The sequence below is a fragment of the Leopardus geoffroyi genome, chromosome C1 (genome assembly GCF_018350155.1).
Source record: "Leopardus geoffroyi isolate Oge1 chromosome C1, O.geoffroyi_Oge1_pat1.0, whole genome shotgun sequence".
NCBI classification, from domain to species: Eukaryota; Metazoa; Chordata; class Mammalia; order Carnivora; family Felidae; genus Leopardus; species Leopardus geoffroyi.
The window spans coordinates 96,607,839-96,625,035 of NC_059328.1; the positions used below are offsets into that span (position 1 = coordinate 96,607,839).

At 40.0% G+C, this 17,197-nt stretch overlaps 1 protein-coding gene across 5 annotated transcripts in view; it reads left to right on the forward strand.

Moving 5' to 3' along the window:
* Positions 1 to 12,404, forward strand: part of LRIG2 (leucine rich repeats and immunoglobulin like domains 2) — a 161,666-nt gene extending 149,262 nt beyond the window's left edge. For all 5 annotated transcript variants that reach the window (XM_045478681.1, XM_045478679.1, XM_045478680.1 and 2 more), the window contains 6 exons: positions 2,413 to 2,733; positions 4,034 to 4,315; positions 5,780 to 6,229; positions 7,058 to 7,207; positions 8,840 to 9,130; positions 11,331 to 12,404. In XM_045478681.1, the coding sequence (XP_045334637.1) occupies positions 2,413 to 2,733; positions 4,034 to 4,315; positions 5,780 to 6,229; positions 7,058 to 7,207; positions 8,840 to 9,130; positions 11,331 to 11,557 (1,721 nt within the window). In that variant the 3' untranslated portion in view covers positions 11,558 to 12,404. The remainder of the gene's footprint in view (positions 1 to 2,412; positions 2,734 to 4,033; positions 4,316 to 5,779; positions 6,230 to 7,057; positions 7,208 to 8,839; positions 9,131 to 11,330) is intronic.
* The last annotated feature ends 4,793 nt before the right edge of the window (positions 12,405 to 17,197 follow it).

Genomic DNA, 17,197 nt, shown 5'->3' on the forward strand with positions numbered 1-17,197 from the left:
TGGTAGATTATATATTTCTGGAAATTTATCTATTTCTTCTAAGTTGTCTAATTTGTTGGCATATGGATTTTCATAATATTCTTTTATAGTTATTTGTATTTCTGTGGTGTTGATTGTTATTTCTATTTAATTAGTAATTTTGTTAATTTGGGTCTTCTTTTTTTTAATGAGTCTTGCCTAGAGGTTTATCAATTCATTGGTTTTTAAAGAACCAGCTCCTGGTTTCATTGATCTGTTCTATTGTTTTTTTAGTTTGTATGTCATTTATTTCTGCTCTAATTGGCACTATTTCCTTCCTTTTGCTAGGTTTTGGTTTTCTTCTTTTTCTAGTTCCTTTAGATGTAAGGTTAGGTTGTTTATTTGAAATTTTTCTTGCTTCTTGAGGTAGGCTTGTATTGCTATAAACTTCCCTCTTAGAACTACTTTTGCTGCATCCCAAAGATTTTGGACGCTTATGTTTTCATTTTCATTTGTTTTCATGTAATTTTTTATTTCTTCGTTAACTCATTCATTCATTCATTCATTTGCATAAAGATTTTATTTTTAAGTAATCTCTACACCCAGGGTGGGGCTAAAACTTAACGACCCTGAGGACAAGAGTTGCATGCTCTACAACTGAGCCAGCCATGTGGCCTGACACATTCATTGTTTTTGTTTTGTTTTGTCTTTGTTTCTTTTAATTTTAGAGAGAGAAAGCACAAGTAGGGGACAGGGGGAGAGGGACAGGGAGAAGGTGGGGAGAGAGAGAGAGATTGAGAGAGAGAGATTGAGAGAGAGAGAGAGAGAGATTGATTCCTAAGTAGGCTCCATGCTCAGCGTGGAGCCTGACACGGGGCTCAATCCCATGACCCTGGGATCATGACCTGAGCTGAAATCTGGAGTTGGATGCTCAACCGACTGAGCCACCCAGGTGCCCCCCATTCGTTGTTTTAATGGCATGTTATTTAACCCCCATGTATTGTGCTCTTTCCAGATTTTTTCTTGTGGTTGATTTCTAATTTCATAGCGTTGTGGTCAGAAAAGATGCATAGTACATACTATCTTAATAACAAAAGTAAAAAAAAAAAAATTAAACCAGAATGCTTTCTCACTAGCATATCTATTTCCATTTCTCTGTGTTCTTCTCTAAAATTTTTATCTTGTTGTTAATCGTAGGTTAAATTTTGTGTTCTTTGACTTAGTATATCATAAGTAGTTTTTTTCCTCTGTGTGTTCTTCAGTGATCATTTTTAATGTCAGTATAATAGCATCTTTATGAATGTAGGCCTTCACTTTTAGGGAGTTGTTAACCTTAAAATAAATTTCCAGTAGTAAGATTCCTGAAACAAAAAAGTAATGATTTTTTTTAAAGTAGATCTTAAAAAGTGCTACCAGGTATTTTACAGAAAGATAGCACTTGTTTATGTTGTCACCAGCAATGTATGAATATACCAGGTTCATGTTGTTCCTGTTTTTCATGCAGTTTCTTAAGACTAAGTTGTTGGAATTTTTTGGAGGGGAAAGGCGGACAGTCATGGAAAAGTTGTCATGATTCTGACACTCATAATTTCAAGTATATATCTATATTATTCTTTTCTCAAGCTTGGACATTTTTCCTTTACACTTACATTTCGTTTAAAGTGGAATAACTGATTCTTAGCCTTGGCAGCAAAACTTTTAGATCAGTGTGTTTGTGTTGCATGTCTCTAGTATCTGATCATTTAGATACCCATGTATGGCCAGATCTGTTTTTATAATCTCCTTAAAGATACTGAGGACACTTGGAAGTTCAGGCCCACAAAATGCTTATTTTTTTTTTTACATATTAATGACATATTATTTATGAATCGTAGTATATTAGCCAGTCCTAAGCCAGTCTTCAGTTGGACATTTAACATGGTTGATATTTCTCACTATTTTAGGTGAGAGTTACCCACATACAAAGTATATTATGGTTGTTACTCCCCATAAAATATAATAGAATCATAATCCCTATTTTCTATATTGGCACGGAAAAGAATGAGTGTTGTTATATACATATTTTTATATGTAAGCTCTGTGTATACACAAGAGCTAATAGGATTAGAACTTGTCTTGAAATTTGAATCTGGGTTTTTCTTTTTTTCCCTGTAACTGGTAATACTTAAGGAAGGACATTCTAAGCATATGTGACTGTAAGGGATAGTAGAAAGTGGTGCTAAACCCTAAAGTCTGAAAACCTGGGTTCCGGTTCAGCACATGTCTCTGAATAAGTTGTTTGACCCTCTGGGCCTCATTTTCCTCATCCTTAAACCAAAGAATTGGATGCTAGCTCTGTAGTCTCTGTCTTAATATGCCATTTTGTAAACAATGCACAATTTTACATTATTTGTTTCAAAAGCTGTGGAAGCAAAAATAACTGACTTGGCTCCTGCCCCATTTTTTTTCTCTTAGATGATTTTCTCAAGCCACAGATAAGAATGCATCCTGAAACTACAGTTGCTCTAAGAGGCACGAACGCGACTCTGACATGCACCGCAGTGAGCAGCAGCGATTCGCCCACGTCTACTGTGTGGCGCAAAGACAGTGAAATCTTGTATGATGTCGATGTTGAGAATTTTGTTCGTTACCAGCAGCAAGCTGGAGAAGCTCTGGAGTATACGAGTGTCCTACATCTTTTCAACGTGAATTTCACAGATGAAGGAAAATATCAGTGCATTGTTACTAACCACTTTGGTTCTAATTATTCTCTTAAAGCCAAACTGACTGTGAATGGTAAGGAATTCTGCTCCCTGATAGTTTTATAGTTAGAAGGGTTTTTCATGTTCAATTTTTGAACCACCTAACCAAGAAAATGAGGCTAAACCTGACACTTAAGGGGGGCATTTTACTGTTTTGTCTTTAGGGTTGTGATAATATATAGACTGGATTACCATTTTGCCTACTTACTGTCCCTAACTGCTCTTTGGTTGAGGATAAGGGGCAATTCCATGGCCCCAGGAAATAGGCTACGTTTATTGTTATTTACGCTTTTGAAAAAATTCTTTGGAAATTCTCTATTCTTTCTAGAACCATAATTTGGCTCTGAAAACTATCAAATTTATTCCTGACACTGTTCGCAGGGCTTTCTAATAATTGGGAGTATTTAGGGCATTTCTAGGTACAGTATCATTATCATTGTCTGAGTGTAGTCACACAGAATCATTTTTTAAATTAATGCTCTTTTTCACTGTGGTTTTAAAAATAAATTAATTAATTAATTAATTAATTAAAGAAAATAAAACTTCTCCAAAATAGTTTAATCTATCCCCTATCAGATTGAATAATTAAAATATTTTGGGTTTTGTACAACCAAAAGATGTATTTGTGTCTTTCTCTTTTTTTTTTCTAAAGATTAAAAAAAAATTTTTTTTTAAAGTTTGATTTTGAGAGAGAGAGACAGAATGCGAGCCGGGGAGGGGCAGAGAGAGAGGGAGACACAGAATCCATCTGAAGCACGTTCCAGGCTCTGAGCTGTCAGCACAGAGCTTGACGTGAGGCTTGAACTCACACACTGTGAGATCATGACCTGAGCCAAAGTTGAACACTTAACCACCTGAGGTGCCCCAGGATGTATTTGTGTGTTACTTCTGTGTTGTTTTATGAGATTTTTGAAAGCATAAATTTTTTTTTATCATGCATTTGCCATGCCAGCTTTGTAGATGTTAGTTTGGAAAGCACCATTTAGTATCTTCAGTAAGCATAGCAAATAGTGAGTTCTAAAATATGGAGCCCAGAAAGGTTTGTGGCCTTCTGCCTTCCTTGTCCCCATCAGAGACATCAGGTAGATGTGGCATGCATTCTGGAAGAATTTAGTCATCACTGTACTCCAAGTATTCTGAGGTTTTGGGAGAAGAGATGCCCTCTGAACTTGTATTTACTGTTCATCCAGAGAGCATGTCTTCTCAGAGAAATAGAGTATTTACAACAGTTGATATTGTGCCTAACAGATTGTCTCATTTATGTGTGTATGTAAATATGTGTATGTGTATTTCCCCACCCACTCACTTTTTTCGGTAATCTTTTCTTGGAACAGAGATGCCATCTTTCCTGAAAACCCCAATGGATCTAACCATTCGCACTGGTGCCATGGCCAGATTAGAGTGTGCTGCAGAGGGGCACCCTGCACCTCAGATTTCCTGGCAGAAAGATGGTGGTACTGACTTTCCTGCGGCTCGAGAAAGGCGCATGCATGTCATGCCCGAAGATGACGTCTTCTTCATTGCCAACGTGAAAATAGAAGACATGGGAATCTATAGCTGCATGGCACAAAACAGAGCAGGAGGCCTCTCAGCAAATGCCTCACTCACAGTATTGGGTATGTGTGCTGCCCTGTGGGTCCCTGCTTTGCTTGGAACCTTTTTATAGGGGGCCTGCTCTGATCTTAATGGTGAAAAAAAAGTCTAAGTTTCAGATTTTAATTGTGATCCTTGTATCTCTGTCACTGTATTTTGCCAATACACATGGGGTTATGTCAGCCTAGGATATCTGTGGATCAGATAACTGAAATCTGCGAAAGTAATGAAGGCAGAATTAGAGATCTTCATCACATGAATTGAAAATTCGGATCCCTTTATCCTGTCCCTCCGGAAGGTTTCTACTTCATATATATGTTTTTTTACCTGTTCAGCAGTGAGTTGGCAGTTGTTTTATACTGCTTCATAGTGAACTCAGGGCAATGTAATTGTTTTTCCCATATTTTATTATTGTTTAATATAATGTCAAGTTAGCTAACATATAGTGCATCCCTTAGTTCATTTTTTTTTTTAATTAAATGCACCAAAAATGACCTGTCTTTTGGTTAGATGTCCTGTTTTCCTTCCATTGTGTCCCTCTTCTTCCTGTGCTCTGGTAAAGTGTCTTTTCCCTAAAAAGTTCCCTTGACAAGCCTGTTTTTTTTTTTTTTTTTTCCTTATGAGAATACTTTTCTTCATGGGACTCAAATCACAGGCAGAGTCTGCTTTCTAGTTCTCTATTCCCCTAGATGTTAGGTTTTTTTAAGTTTGTTGCTTTGTGTTATTTACTTGCATAATCAGAAAAATAAGTTTGTTGTTTTAAAAATTTAGAATATACAGAAGATTAGAAAAAGGGTAAGTCACCAAAACACTGTTAAAGATTTTGGCGTGTTCTGGACCTTTTTTTTCTTTTTTTTAATACATTTTCACATAGTTATGTATACCTACTTCTTTCCTCTTAAATATTGTGTCAAAAGGGTTACTCTGTCATTAAGTCTTGAAAAAATAGTGGCTGTATTATACTCACTCATTTTCCCGCTAGACTTAAAGATCGTTTTCTTTTGGGGCGCCTGGGTGGCTCAGTCGGTTGAGCGTCCGACCTCGGCTCGGGTCATGATCTTACAGTTTGTGAGTTCAAGCCCCACATCAGGCTCTGTGCTGACAGCTCAGAGCCTACATGGAGCCTGCTTCAGATTCTGTGTCTCCCTGTCTCTCTGCCCCTCCCCAGCTCACACTCTCTCTCTCTCTCAAAAATAAACATTAAAAAAATTTTTTTTAAAAGATCTCTTTCTTTTATGTTTAAAAATTGCACCAATTTCATAATAAACATCTTTGTGTATAAATCTTTGACTTCCTTGCTTAGGATAGCTTGCCCAAGGTAGAATTAGTGATTTTTGAGGCTTTTGCTTTTCTGGAACACGAACTTCAATCCTCCTACGGGCATATGAAAGTGCTTACTTACTTCATTAACACCTCATTTGTCTAATTCAGTAGAAATCAATAAATAAAATTGTTTAACATGATTCTTTTGTACATCTTTCTGTAAGAGACACCCTCATTTATCAGACCCCTGGAGGACAAGACAGTAACCCGAGGTGAAACTGCGGTATTACAGTGCATAGCGGGAGGAAGTCCTGCTCCTCGCCTCAACTGGACCAAAGATGATGGGCCACTGCTGGTGACAGAACGGCACTTCTTTGCTGCAGCCAACCAGCTTCTCATCATTGTAGATGCTGGCCTGGAAGATGCTGGAAAATATACCTGCATCATGTCTAACACCCTTGGAACAGAACGTGGTCACATTTACCTCAATGTCATTTCATCCCCCAATTGTGACTCTTCCCAGAGTAGCATTGGGCATGAAGACGATGGCTGGACCACAGTTGGCATTGTCATCATTGTTGTGGTCTGCTGTGTTGTGGGCACCTCTTTGATCTGGGTCATTGTTATTTACCACATGAGAAGGAAGAATGAAGACTATAGTATCACAAACACAGGTTAGTGGTACCAGTTAACACCAATGGCTTGTACTTGAGTCAGGAACATAATGTAGGATTTGTCGTAAAATATAAAAAGCTATGGAGCTTTGATACTTTACATGTGGTAGAAGGAAGAGTTTCTTTCTTAAAGTGTCCACTTCCTCCATATAATAGAACCTTTCTGATTAATAATTTTAAGAATTTGTAGATACTCCACCAAGACTTTGCTCTCATAAACACATTACAGGTACACCTTCTTTCTTTAATGCCAAGGGCTCATTTCCATCATAGCTTCCCTTTGGGAAAGGGTGGAGCTCTTATGACTGGGATCAGCCTTTCATACCCCTCCCCCGGAAATCCTGAAAGAGAAAAGGCTCAGTCAGATAGATGGTGAAAGTTTGCCTATGGATAAGATTTCAGACTTCAGGTTCTACTTCTTTTAGTAATACTTTTTTTTTTTTAATGTTTGTTTATTTTGAGAGAGAGAGTGCGTGCACACATGAGCAGGGAAGGGGCAGAGAGAGAGAATCCATGCAGGCTCTGCACTCTCAGTGCATAGCCCAATGTAGGGCTCGATCCCACGAACTGTGATCTCATGACTTGAGCTGAAATCAGGAGTAGGATGCTTAATTGACTGAGCCACCAAGGCGCCCTTTAAAATGAAGGTTTGAAAAGAATTTTAGTGAGAAATAGTTTAGGGGAAAATTCTAAGAGCTGTCGAGTTCCTAGGTACATAGCATTTTCCTGGCCAAGAGTATCAAAGTAGAACACATTTGCACAGTGTCTTCTGAGTGTTGGCTTCAGTCACCTAACTTTATTTGAGAGTTATAGATGTCTCTTTTACAGAGGAGCTTAATCTGCCTGCAGACATTCCCAGCTACTTGTCTTCCCAAGGAACACTGTCGGAGCCACAGGAAGGCTACAGTAACTCTGAGGCAGGCAGTCATCAGCAACTTATGCCTCCCACCAATGGATATTTACACAAAGGCACTGATGGTAATGACTCTTTGTTGTATGTGCTTACAATTTCAGCTAATTCTGTTGAGTTTAGTTTTCAGTGTACCGTTTTCCCCATTAACCTGAGGCAACATTTTAAAAGTAAGATATTCACGGAAAACATTTGGCTGCATGCAAAATAGGATGGAAATTGATTGGATGGAAATCTTAACAGAGAAGAAAACCATCTGACAGAAAGGAGAAACACATCCCAAATCAAGGGATTGGTGTACACAGCAAAGGCTCCCAAACCAAAGTAGGAAATGCTCTAGAAACTTTTCTTGGGTGTCTGATCCTTTAAGGCATGAGCACTCTTCAGACCATATCCAGGGAGGTTTGGGTCTCCTGCTGGCAGGTTGATACTAAAGTTTGAAGGGCAGTGATGATTATCAGCATATGTTGGAGAACAGCAGAGAGATACAACATGTTCCCTAGTTAAATGAATCCCACTTCTCACTACTACTACTCTCCCTCGCTCCACCCGTCCTGCAGGGAGTGACAGAGCTCAGGGAGATGAATTAAGGGATAGAGGAATTGGGTTTGATTCCTAGTTTCTCTTTCCAGCTCTGGGACCACGAACAAGTTACTTAAATCTGAGCTTTGTAACTTTCCCATTTTTAAAATAAATAAGCAATATCTTATAAAGCACTTCTCTCAAGATTTTCATAGATCCTTTCAACAAATCTGTGTAGTTCTTCAAGTATTGTTCAAATGAAAGTCCTATTCTATTTGTACAGAGATTGTTTAGGCCGAGGGTTAACAGAATTTCTCGGTTTAATCGATAAATTGGATTTTATTTTGGCTTTCCATGGAAAGGGGGCTACTGCTAGCATTTAAAAGCATCTTTAAATGTCTCTACTCTTTGAAATTGGTGGGCAATAACACTGCTTTCTGGGCTAAACTAAATTACTTCTAGGTCTCTTCCAGTTCTAACACTGTTGCCTGGTCAAGAACAATTACTTGTTCTTTATTGCTCACTCTCTTTCCTGTCTTTCATCAGTTTTCAAAACACATAACTGGCCAGGGAGCTCATTATTAAACTTTACTTCTGCCAAACACGTGTGTATCAGGCAGGACTCTTGACCATCAGAGGCCTTCTCGAGGGGTACTTTTAGTAATGAGTATTGCTTAACTCCCTGATGGCACGAAAGGGATGCGGGTTTTTGTGAAGTCATCATAACTCCTTGTTCTCTGCTTTAGTTTGCTTAACTCAAACATGTGACTTATAGCACAGTGCCGCCTTATCTTGGCCCTTGATTTGGGCCTGACCTGTACAGGCTGGACAGAGATGGTTTAACCTAGCATTCAAGAGCATGGGCTCTGGAGCCAGAGTGCCTGAGTTCAGATTTCACCTCCTTACCATAACAAGGTGGAGGCATCTATGAGCAAGTTACCTCATTTCTCTGTGTTACAGTTACCCCATCTGTTAAATGGGGATAACCATCGTACCTACCTCATAGGGAGGTTGTGAGGATTAAATTAGTTAATTCACAGAAAGACCGTGAAACGGTTTATTGAATAAGTGCTGAATCAGTGCCAACTATGATGATAATGATGGCGGCTGGTGAAGGAAACTGGTAATTGGCAAAGCTGATTCCTTAACTGAAGGATTCTTTCCTTTGTTGTCATCAGGTGGCACTGGCACCCGGGTTATTTGCTCCGATTGTTACGACAATGCCAACATCTACTCCAGGACCCGAGAATACTGTCCGTACACCTATATTGCCGAGGAGGATGTTCTGGATCACACGCTGTCCGGCCTCATGGTCCAGATGCCCAAAGAAACATATTTGGCACATGCTCCCCAAGATGCCCCTATCTTGGAGAGCCTGGTGTCATCAGCAGACAGAGAGTTGGCCGCCTTTCCCGCCAACCATGAGAGGATAAATGAGAAGAAACTTCCCTCCACACAGATGAATAGTGGTAAAGGGCACAGCGTTTTTTGTTTATTTTGCTTTGTTTTTACCCTCCCCTACTTGATTTTTCCTTCTGATTTGACAGGAAGCAAGCCAATTGGTATAATGTAGTAACGAGATACTATTAGCTGGTGTAAACTGGAGCCAGAGATTTTTAGGGATAAGGGTTACAAAGAAGTCTGTATCTGTAGGGTGGAAACAGCTTTTGTGGGAGTATCAAGGTCACACTCCTAAAGCTTCAGAAGCCTTACAGAGAAAGCTTCTAAAAGGGGTCATATGGGTGTTAATTGTTTCTTCCATCTTTATGTAAATAATGGAGATTGGAAATGCTAAGGATATAATCTGGGCATAATTCGGTGGAGGTTTTTATGGAGAAGATTTAAAAATGGTTTGGTCACTGTTCTCTCAGGTAAACATTGAATGCCAGGATCACTTAGCTGGTGCTGTGGGGTGTTACGATCCAGGGCCATAAGTGAGGAGGCAGTTTTGGGATAGTGTCTACTGGCCCACATGGCCTGGGAAAAGAAGTATATGTTACATTGTGCAGATGAGGCATTTGCTGACAACTCTTTCTAGACCATGAAGGGCCCTCCTTAGCATGTCTTCCTGTCCCTCCAGGCTTTTCACCAACTGTCACCCTCTTGTCAACCTGAAATGGAAGAGCACAGGAAATTGGGGGTTGGGGGGAGGACTGTAGGTGCATCCTGGGGTGGGTCTGGTGGGAGTAAATGATCTGACATGGGACTTTTAAGATAACATGCTCTGTTCTTTTTTTTTTTTTTTTGTATTTAAGTTCTTATTTTTAGCAGTACATTTTTTCTTAAGTTTGTTTATTTATTTTGAGAGGGAAGGGCGTGGCAGAGAGAGGGAGAGAAAGAATCTCAAGCAGGCTCTGCATTGTCAGCACAGAGCCTGAAGCAAGTCTCGATGTCACGATCTCCTGGTTCGTGAGCCAAAGTCAAGAGTAGGACGCTTAACCGACTGAGCCACCCAGGAGCCCCTGAATTTTGAATAAATATATAATGATTAATTAAGAAAGCCTCTCCAAAGATTTCTAAAGAGAATACAAGTCAGAGAAAACTATATTGTCACTGAAGTTCAGTGCCCATGTTAGAAGTGTGCCAACGGTAAATCCATGTTCCTGTGTCTTGAAAGAGGTACACACATATGAAAAAATTTTAGTAAAAGCAAAAATGCAGTGCATCTTTTTCCTAACTTTGGGGACATCTTAATTGTTAAGCTGGTCTGTAAGTGAGGAAGTGTGCAAATGAATGCTCTGGTGCCCTGCTCATTCCTAAGTGGGGTGTTCTAGCTCCTTCCCACTCAAAGTGTGGTGTCAGCTTCGGCATCACCTAGGAGCTTTTAGAAATGCAGACCGAGGTTCCCGCCCCAGACCCAGTGAACCAGAGTCTTTATTTTAACAAGATCCCCAGGTTATTTGTGTGCATATTAAAGCTTTAAAAGCCCTGTGCTGGTCTACTTTTCCCTTGGGTTTTGTTTTTATTTCTGAGTGTTTGTTTCCAGAATGTTTTGGTAACTTTTTCCAAAATGCATCCCCATGAAGTTAATATAACTTTCAGCAACTGATATTTGGGGAAAGAGTTCACCACTGCAGTAGATAAGGTGAATGAGAAATGCGTATTTTTGAAACCACAAAGTACAGATAATCTGATTTAAAATTGCTGCTTTGGGTTATTATTTTGTTGTTAGAATTATTGGCATGCTAGAAGCTGGAGGGAAGTGGTTGTTTATTTTTAAAAGAATTTTTTTTAACATGGGCATTTGTTATTTAAAGATGTAATGGCTGCATTGAATGAGCGATTTTTGTCTGTGTGTCATGCAACTTTCACGACAATATGGATGCTATTTTAGTCTGTTTCCATGTGTCTAAAGCATTTTATTTTTAAATTTTTGTAGCGGCAGAACCACTAATAATAGATGAAAGGAGAGGACATAGCTCCTGGTTTCAGTAAATAATTGGTGAAGTTTGTTGGGTAGAAGGGCTTGAAAGACCATGGTTCCCGTTTCTATTTTGTTTTCTTTTGTTAATTGTTGCTAAGAAGATGGCAAGTATACATTTGCTCTCAGTGTCCTTATTCAGGAATATTGAGCATCTTTTTTTGGAGGATTTGGGTAGAAGAAAATTAAGTTTTAGACCATTCGTTTTGAACTTCCATTTGCCACTGATTATTGTCTTTCATTGTCAGAAACATTGCAGCGGCCTCTGTGGAGCGCAAGCAAAGAACGAGGCCTGCCTCATCCTCCCTTTTCCCAGCAGCCGGTAATTGAGTCACCGCAACTCCATCAGAGCGAGGGTCTGGCGGAGAGTGGTCCAGACTGTTCCACATCCTCCATGCCCTGTCACAGGTTGCACGACCACGCTTTTGACTTTAGTAGGACTCGGAACATTCAAGACGGTTGTGAGGGCACATGAAACCCACTCCAGGATGAAATCTGGGCAAAGACTCAAGGTAATTAATTTTGTATTTACTACCTCAGAGTTCAGAAGAAACCCCGAAGTCAGCATTTGCTTTCCCTATCTGCAGTTACATCTGACCACACCAAGGTGGGCCGGGCATTTGTTTGGGCTTATACCTGATGAAGAAGGGGTAACGGCTGACAGAAATGGGTACATCTAATAAAACACATGCAGCATGGGCAGAGGAAAATACAGGACAAATGTGCCTCCTGATGGTTCCACGGGGATGTGCCCAGCTGTGCATTGCCTATTAGGAAGAGTCTCATTGCTGCTTAACATGCTGGATTGTCTCAACCTGCGGAATGATTCTAAGAAAACATCACTGTTCTGTCTTCCAAGGAATACAAATAACTTTGGAGCCCTCTGGGAAGTGTGTCTGGGATTCTTCAGTGGTTTTAAGCATATAGTTGAGACTGGGCTTTGATATTCAAGGTCTTTGATAAGAATCCCAGGCATGACCAACTGTTACCATGTCAGTGGGTGTTGTATTCTTGTGAATCTTTTTTTTTTTTTTGTCCCTATCGCCCAGGGATCTTATTGTAAATACATGTGCATTTATAAATAATTTTTGTATTCATTGACCATATGTGTTGGCTGTATTGTAAATATTTTTGATATGCCAAAATTATATATAATATCCAGTTATAATATTGACAGCAGCTTCTCAGACCACAGATTTTGTATAACTCGGTTTAGTGAACCTAAAGACTTTGCTTAAAGTTTTAAAAATGTATTTGTTAAGAAGTATATGTACAGAGGCAGGGTACCTAGTGATTGCGTACACACAAACACGATCTTGGTGTAATTAACCACTTTCTTCATACCTAAAAGTTCATACATCTAGTCATTTGCCATCTGTTTACGAGTGCCGGGTAATACTACCTTTCTAAGCATAAAAAGACTCAAAAGACTAGCAGTCTTGTTATAGCCGTGTGCACATAGACAAAGGAAATTTTCTTTTGGGAATATCTTCTTTCAGCAAAGTACGTTGTTGACGAGGAAACCAAAGATTGCTTCTTTTCTATTTGTTTGTTTTTTTTAAATAATATCTCTTGGGGCGCCTGGGTGGCGCAGTCGGTTAAGCGTCCGACTTCAGCCAGGTCACGATCTCGCGGTCCGTGAGTTCGAGCCCCGCGTCGGGCTCTGGGCTGATGGCTCAGAGCCTGGAGCCTGTTTCCGATTCTGTGTCTCCCTCTCTCTGCCCCTCCCCCGTTCATGCTCTGTCTCTCTCTGTCCCAAAAAAAATAAATAAACGTTGAAAAAAAAAAAAAAAATATCTCTTCTACAAATGCACAGTATATCTTAAGAAGGGAAGAGTGCTTTTGGGAGTCATTGAATGTGCACAGATTCTTACACTATAAAGCTTTAGAGTGGTCCTTGTTTTGTACAAGTGATTATTTAAGCCAAAAAGTTCTCTTGAATTTCTGTGATAGCAAAAAACTTTCTGTGAACAAAGGTCTTCACACTCTAATGGAATGTAATGGACCAGAGTTCTTTTTTTGTCTGTGCTTTCAGATTTTCTTACCTAGGCTGTCAGATCCTGTCCTCTAAACCTAGAGAGCACTAGTTACATCCTAGATAACTTCCATCACTGAAATGCAAATCTCTGTTTCTAAGTTACTGTGCATTTCAAGGGTTCTAAACTCACATAATATCTTCACTTTTTGCCAGAAAGTTGAATTGCACACTGGTTTTCAATCCTCAGTTTTTTTCTCCCATAGACAGCAGCACCTCTTTAGCTGTTTCTCCTGCCAAGCCTTTCTCTCTTTCCTTTTTAAACTGTCAACCTCTGTTCATTTTTACTTTGAACTTCTTAAATATCACCATTTTTCTCTCCTTCCAGTTTGTGACTCCTCTTCTTCCTTACCAGCGTGTACTGTGATCTGTACGGGACTGACTTAGAGTCAGGACCTGGATTTTGTTCCCAGCTCTGCTCCTTACTGGCTGTGCAGTCGGGGGCGAGTCTCTTCACTTCCAGCCTGGATTTTCTCGCTTATGAAACGAGGGCATTCTGCTAGCTAGTCCAAAGCCCTTTCCAGCTGTAATGTCCTGTGAATCTGTGATCCCTCCAGGAGCCAAGGAGGATTAGGCTACTCCAATAAAAAGCTGCTTTCATGGGACGTTTGTTAGAGTAACGGGGGTGGTGCTGCTTCCTCTGACTTGAGCCAGACTCCCTTCCTCCATAGCAGGGGTGACAGCGTAAGAAATACTCACAACTAGAAGAAGCACTCTGCTTTGAACCAGTCTCAGCAAACAAAGAGTCTTGACTCGATGGAAGCCACTAACTGCTCTCTCGAGCAGCAGCTCTGAAGGCTAGTGCCCCACCACACCACAGCATCAGAGTCCGTTGAGGCCGCACTGTGGCTGATTTGTGGCTAGTTCGTGACTCCCTCACCTTTCCAGTGTATTCAAGGTTACCCTGTCACTACCCTGAACTCCCACTCAGAATCTGGCAGACTTTCTTGAGTGTAAAGGTGTAGTTATAGCAAGACTGTTATGGGTGACAGGGCCAACAAACAGGCTGCGAACCAGTGTTCTAGAAAACTTTGAAGACAAGAGCGCTGCCTCTGCCCTGGCAGTGGTCCTACTACTTCTAGGACTGGTCTGGTCTCCTGAACGGCCAGGTTCACCCTTACATCACCTCAAACAGCTGAGATGTCCTCCTAGATACTCCTAGCTTGCCTAAATAACCAAAAAAAACGAGTCAAGAATTTGTTTAAATATCAAGAGCCTTACCCATGGTCTTAAAAAATAATAACAAATTTAATAAATTCTAATCTTAGGAAAAGAAATTCCTGAAATTTTTCATTATTGCATATGCTTTTGACCAAGAAGTGATTTAACCCGTACCCATAGACAGGGTTAGTGGCTCATCGGTGTTTCCTCCCAGCATGTAAGGTCTGCCTAATGCCTCTTGAATCAGGGATGTTGCAAAGGCAAGCAAGTCAAAATGTGGAGAGAAATACTCTTGCCCCTCACCCAGTTATCACCCTGTATCAGTAGGGATGCCTAAGTCCTCTTAATTTGTGCCCCTCTTAGACTGATTCTTTAAGTCCATCTGGAAGAAGAAATAGCATCTTTCTTTAACTCCATGCCTTCCTGGCACATGGTCTACACCTAAGCCATTGGCTTTCTGTCATTCAGCAGCTTCTAAAGTGCTTTCCCTAGTGTGCAAGTTACTCTATGGGATACAAAGTATCAGAAACCCTCTAATGTGCCATCTCAGAGTGTTTTATGTGTATTTTTCTGAAAGGTAACTTTAATATTTAAAAAGAGTTGCCTTCACACTGCCTGTTGGTGGGTTGTAAAAGGAACATTAAGATATTGAGCAACTTAGACTCTTACCCATTTTCCTAAGAGATGGGAGATGCGTTAAGTCTTTAATTACTTAAAGTTTTGCCATGAAATAGGATTAAATTCACTCTTTTTATTCCTGAGGACCGGGGTCGTATCTGCCCCCATTCTGTGGGGCAGAAGTTACAGGGAAGTTCAGTATACACTTGCCAGTAATTCTATATTAACTAATTCTCTAACAAATTCATCCAGTAATTGGAATAATCAGCGTTTTGTGGGAAAAGTACACTCAGAAGCCAAATGATCATCGGTTCGTAGCATTGAAGAAATTTCTACATTGAGAATGGGAATCTGGGCGAGATGACTGTTAGATCTCTCTCAATTTTATCATTGGAAATTTCCCGAAGCAATCTGACAGTCTTAAAACTTTTTCCTTCAAAGTCTTTTATATACAGTAAGTATAGAGCACTAAAGACATTTTTTTCAACTAGAGTTTTGGTTTTGGATTGACATAAGGAGCCTGTTCTGTGCTAATGGCTGAAACCATGAAACTCTGGGCTTATTCTTCTGCAGAAATCTATAACTAGTTACTAACACAAATGGCATTACCATAATAAAAACTTTAAAAGTCTATATAATATTATAACCGTCCTTTTTACTCTAATTTTATTCCTGTTTCTTCTTACCAGCAGGACTCCGATTGGAATGGGGTTGGAATTGTGGTGTTCACACCCAGTATTTTACCCAAGTGTGTTACGGCCATTTCTAAAATAATTTTAAAATCCACAGAAATGCTAGAAGGTAATGGAGCCACAGAGGTAAATTTACTGCCATTTCATGCTACGTGCTCCATTTCTGAGTTTGCTCCTCAGTGCAGATTACAGGGGTAATTGTGAAGCAGTTGGGCCTTACCAGGTTGTGCTGAGATTTTTGGCAACCTGTAAGGAGTGTCTCATTCTTCTGTGACATGGCCTCTTTCCAGTCTGGCAGATGTTTTTCCCTCCTGCTTCTAACTTAGAACTTTTTTGTTTAGAGTGCAGTCTAAACCACCATCAGTTAGCCTTAATTTTTTTTTCTTTTTTGAATAACTGCCTGGTTTGTTGACAAAAATAACAGGTTCTGAATTAAGAGATGTATTACAAGCTGCTCTTTACAAAGCAACACCCTTGAGCCCATGAATCATCTGGAGATTCTGTGAGTGATAAGAGGTCAGTGTGTGTGTGTGTGTAGTAATCTTTGGACCTGCTCCCTCAAGGTTGTGTGTTGAGTGTGTCTTAGCAATCCTAATAATCTCCACCAATGAGTGGGGTGAAGGTGAAAAATCATCTTGATTTGAGCCTGTTTTTAGATACAAAGAGTAAAGTGATCTTTTATCAACTGTAACTGTCTTGAAAGAGAAATTGATCATCAGGTGGTCAAGTGCTCTTGGAGTATCTCTTGGCTGCTTAAAGTGGCCTCTTGATCCATAGAAAGACTATTTCTACCTTCTCCTTTTCCCCCTTTATCCCACCGGAGGACATCAGTCCAAGTAGCCCTGGTACTAGATGTACCTAAAGAGAGTTAAAAGCCAAGTTGGTGTTCAGTGTGATCCTTTCCTAGTATCTATTTATATTTTCTCACACATGAGAATGTATATTTTATAAAGCATGTGTTTGTTTGTCTACCTGTTTGTCTACTGTAATATGTCTTCAATAAAGCTAAAATACATTATCATTTTCTGGTCTTCTCTTGCCTGAAGTATAGGAGGGAAATGGTGCATTTTTCAGTTTGTGGTCCTTTGAGAGGGTCTCCAAATAGTTGTGCAAGTTATTGCCCCTCTCTAATTGCTGCTGTGTTTGAGTCACAGACTTTCTTGAGCCTGCCTCTGGAACACTGCACCCATGAGCTCCCCAAGGGCCGGGGCTCTCTGCCTCCCTCCTATTGTCCACCCTGGCATCTAGCGATGCCTGGCAGAATGGAAACACACTTCATAGTTCATTAAAAAATAAGAATGCTTCCTACACAAGGAAGGATTTGAAGGCAGCATTTTCTAATTCAAAATTAGCAAAATACTTGAAGAAGGTCTGTTTTCTGGTCAGCTTCCTCACTGTACTGTGTTAGGGGCTATTTCTTTTAGGACTGTCAGAAGCCCCTCTTTTATTCCTTGAGGGCTGGACCCATCGTGCACTTCTGCTGCACTTTATGGGGCACGCTCCACAGACATCATCTATTCAAATCTCACAAAGCTTCTCTAAAATGTATTTTGGATAGATCATTTTAATCTCCATTTTTTTGTAGTTAAGGAAATTGGCTTGAGATGAT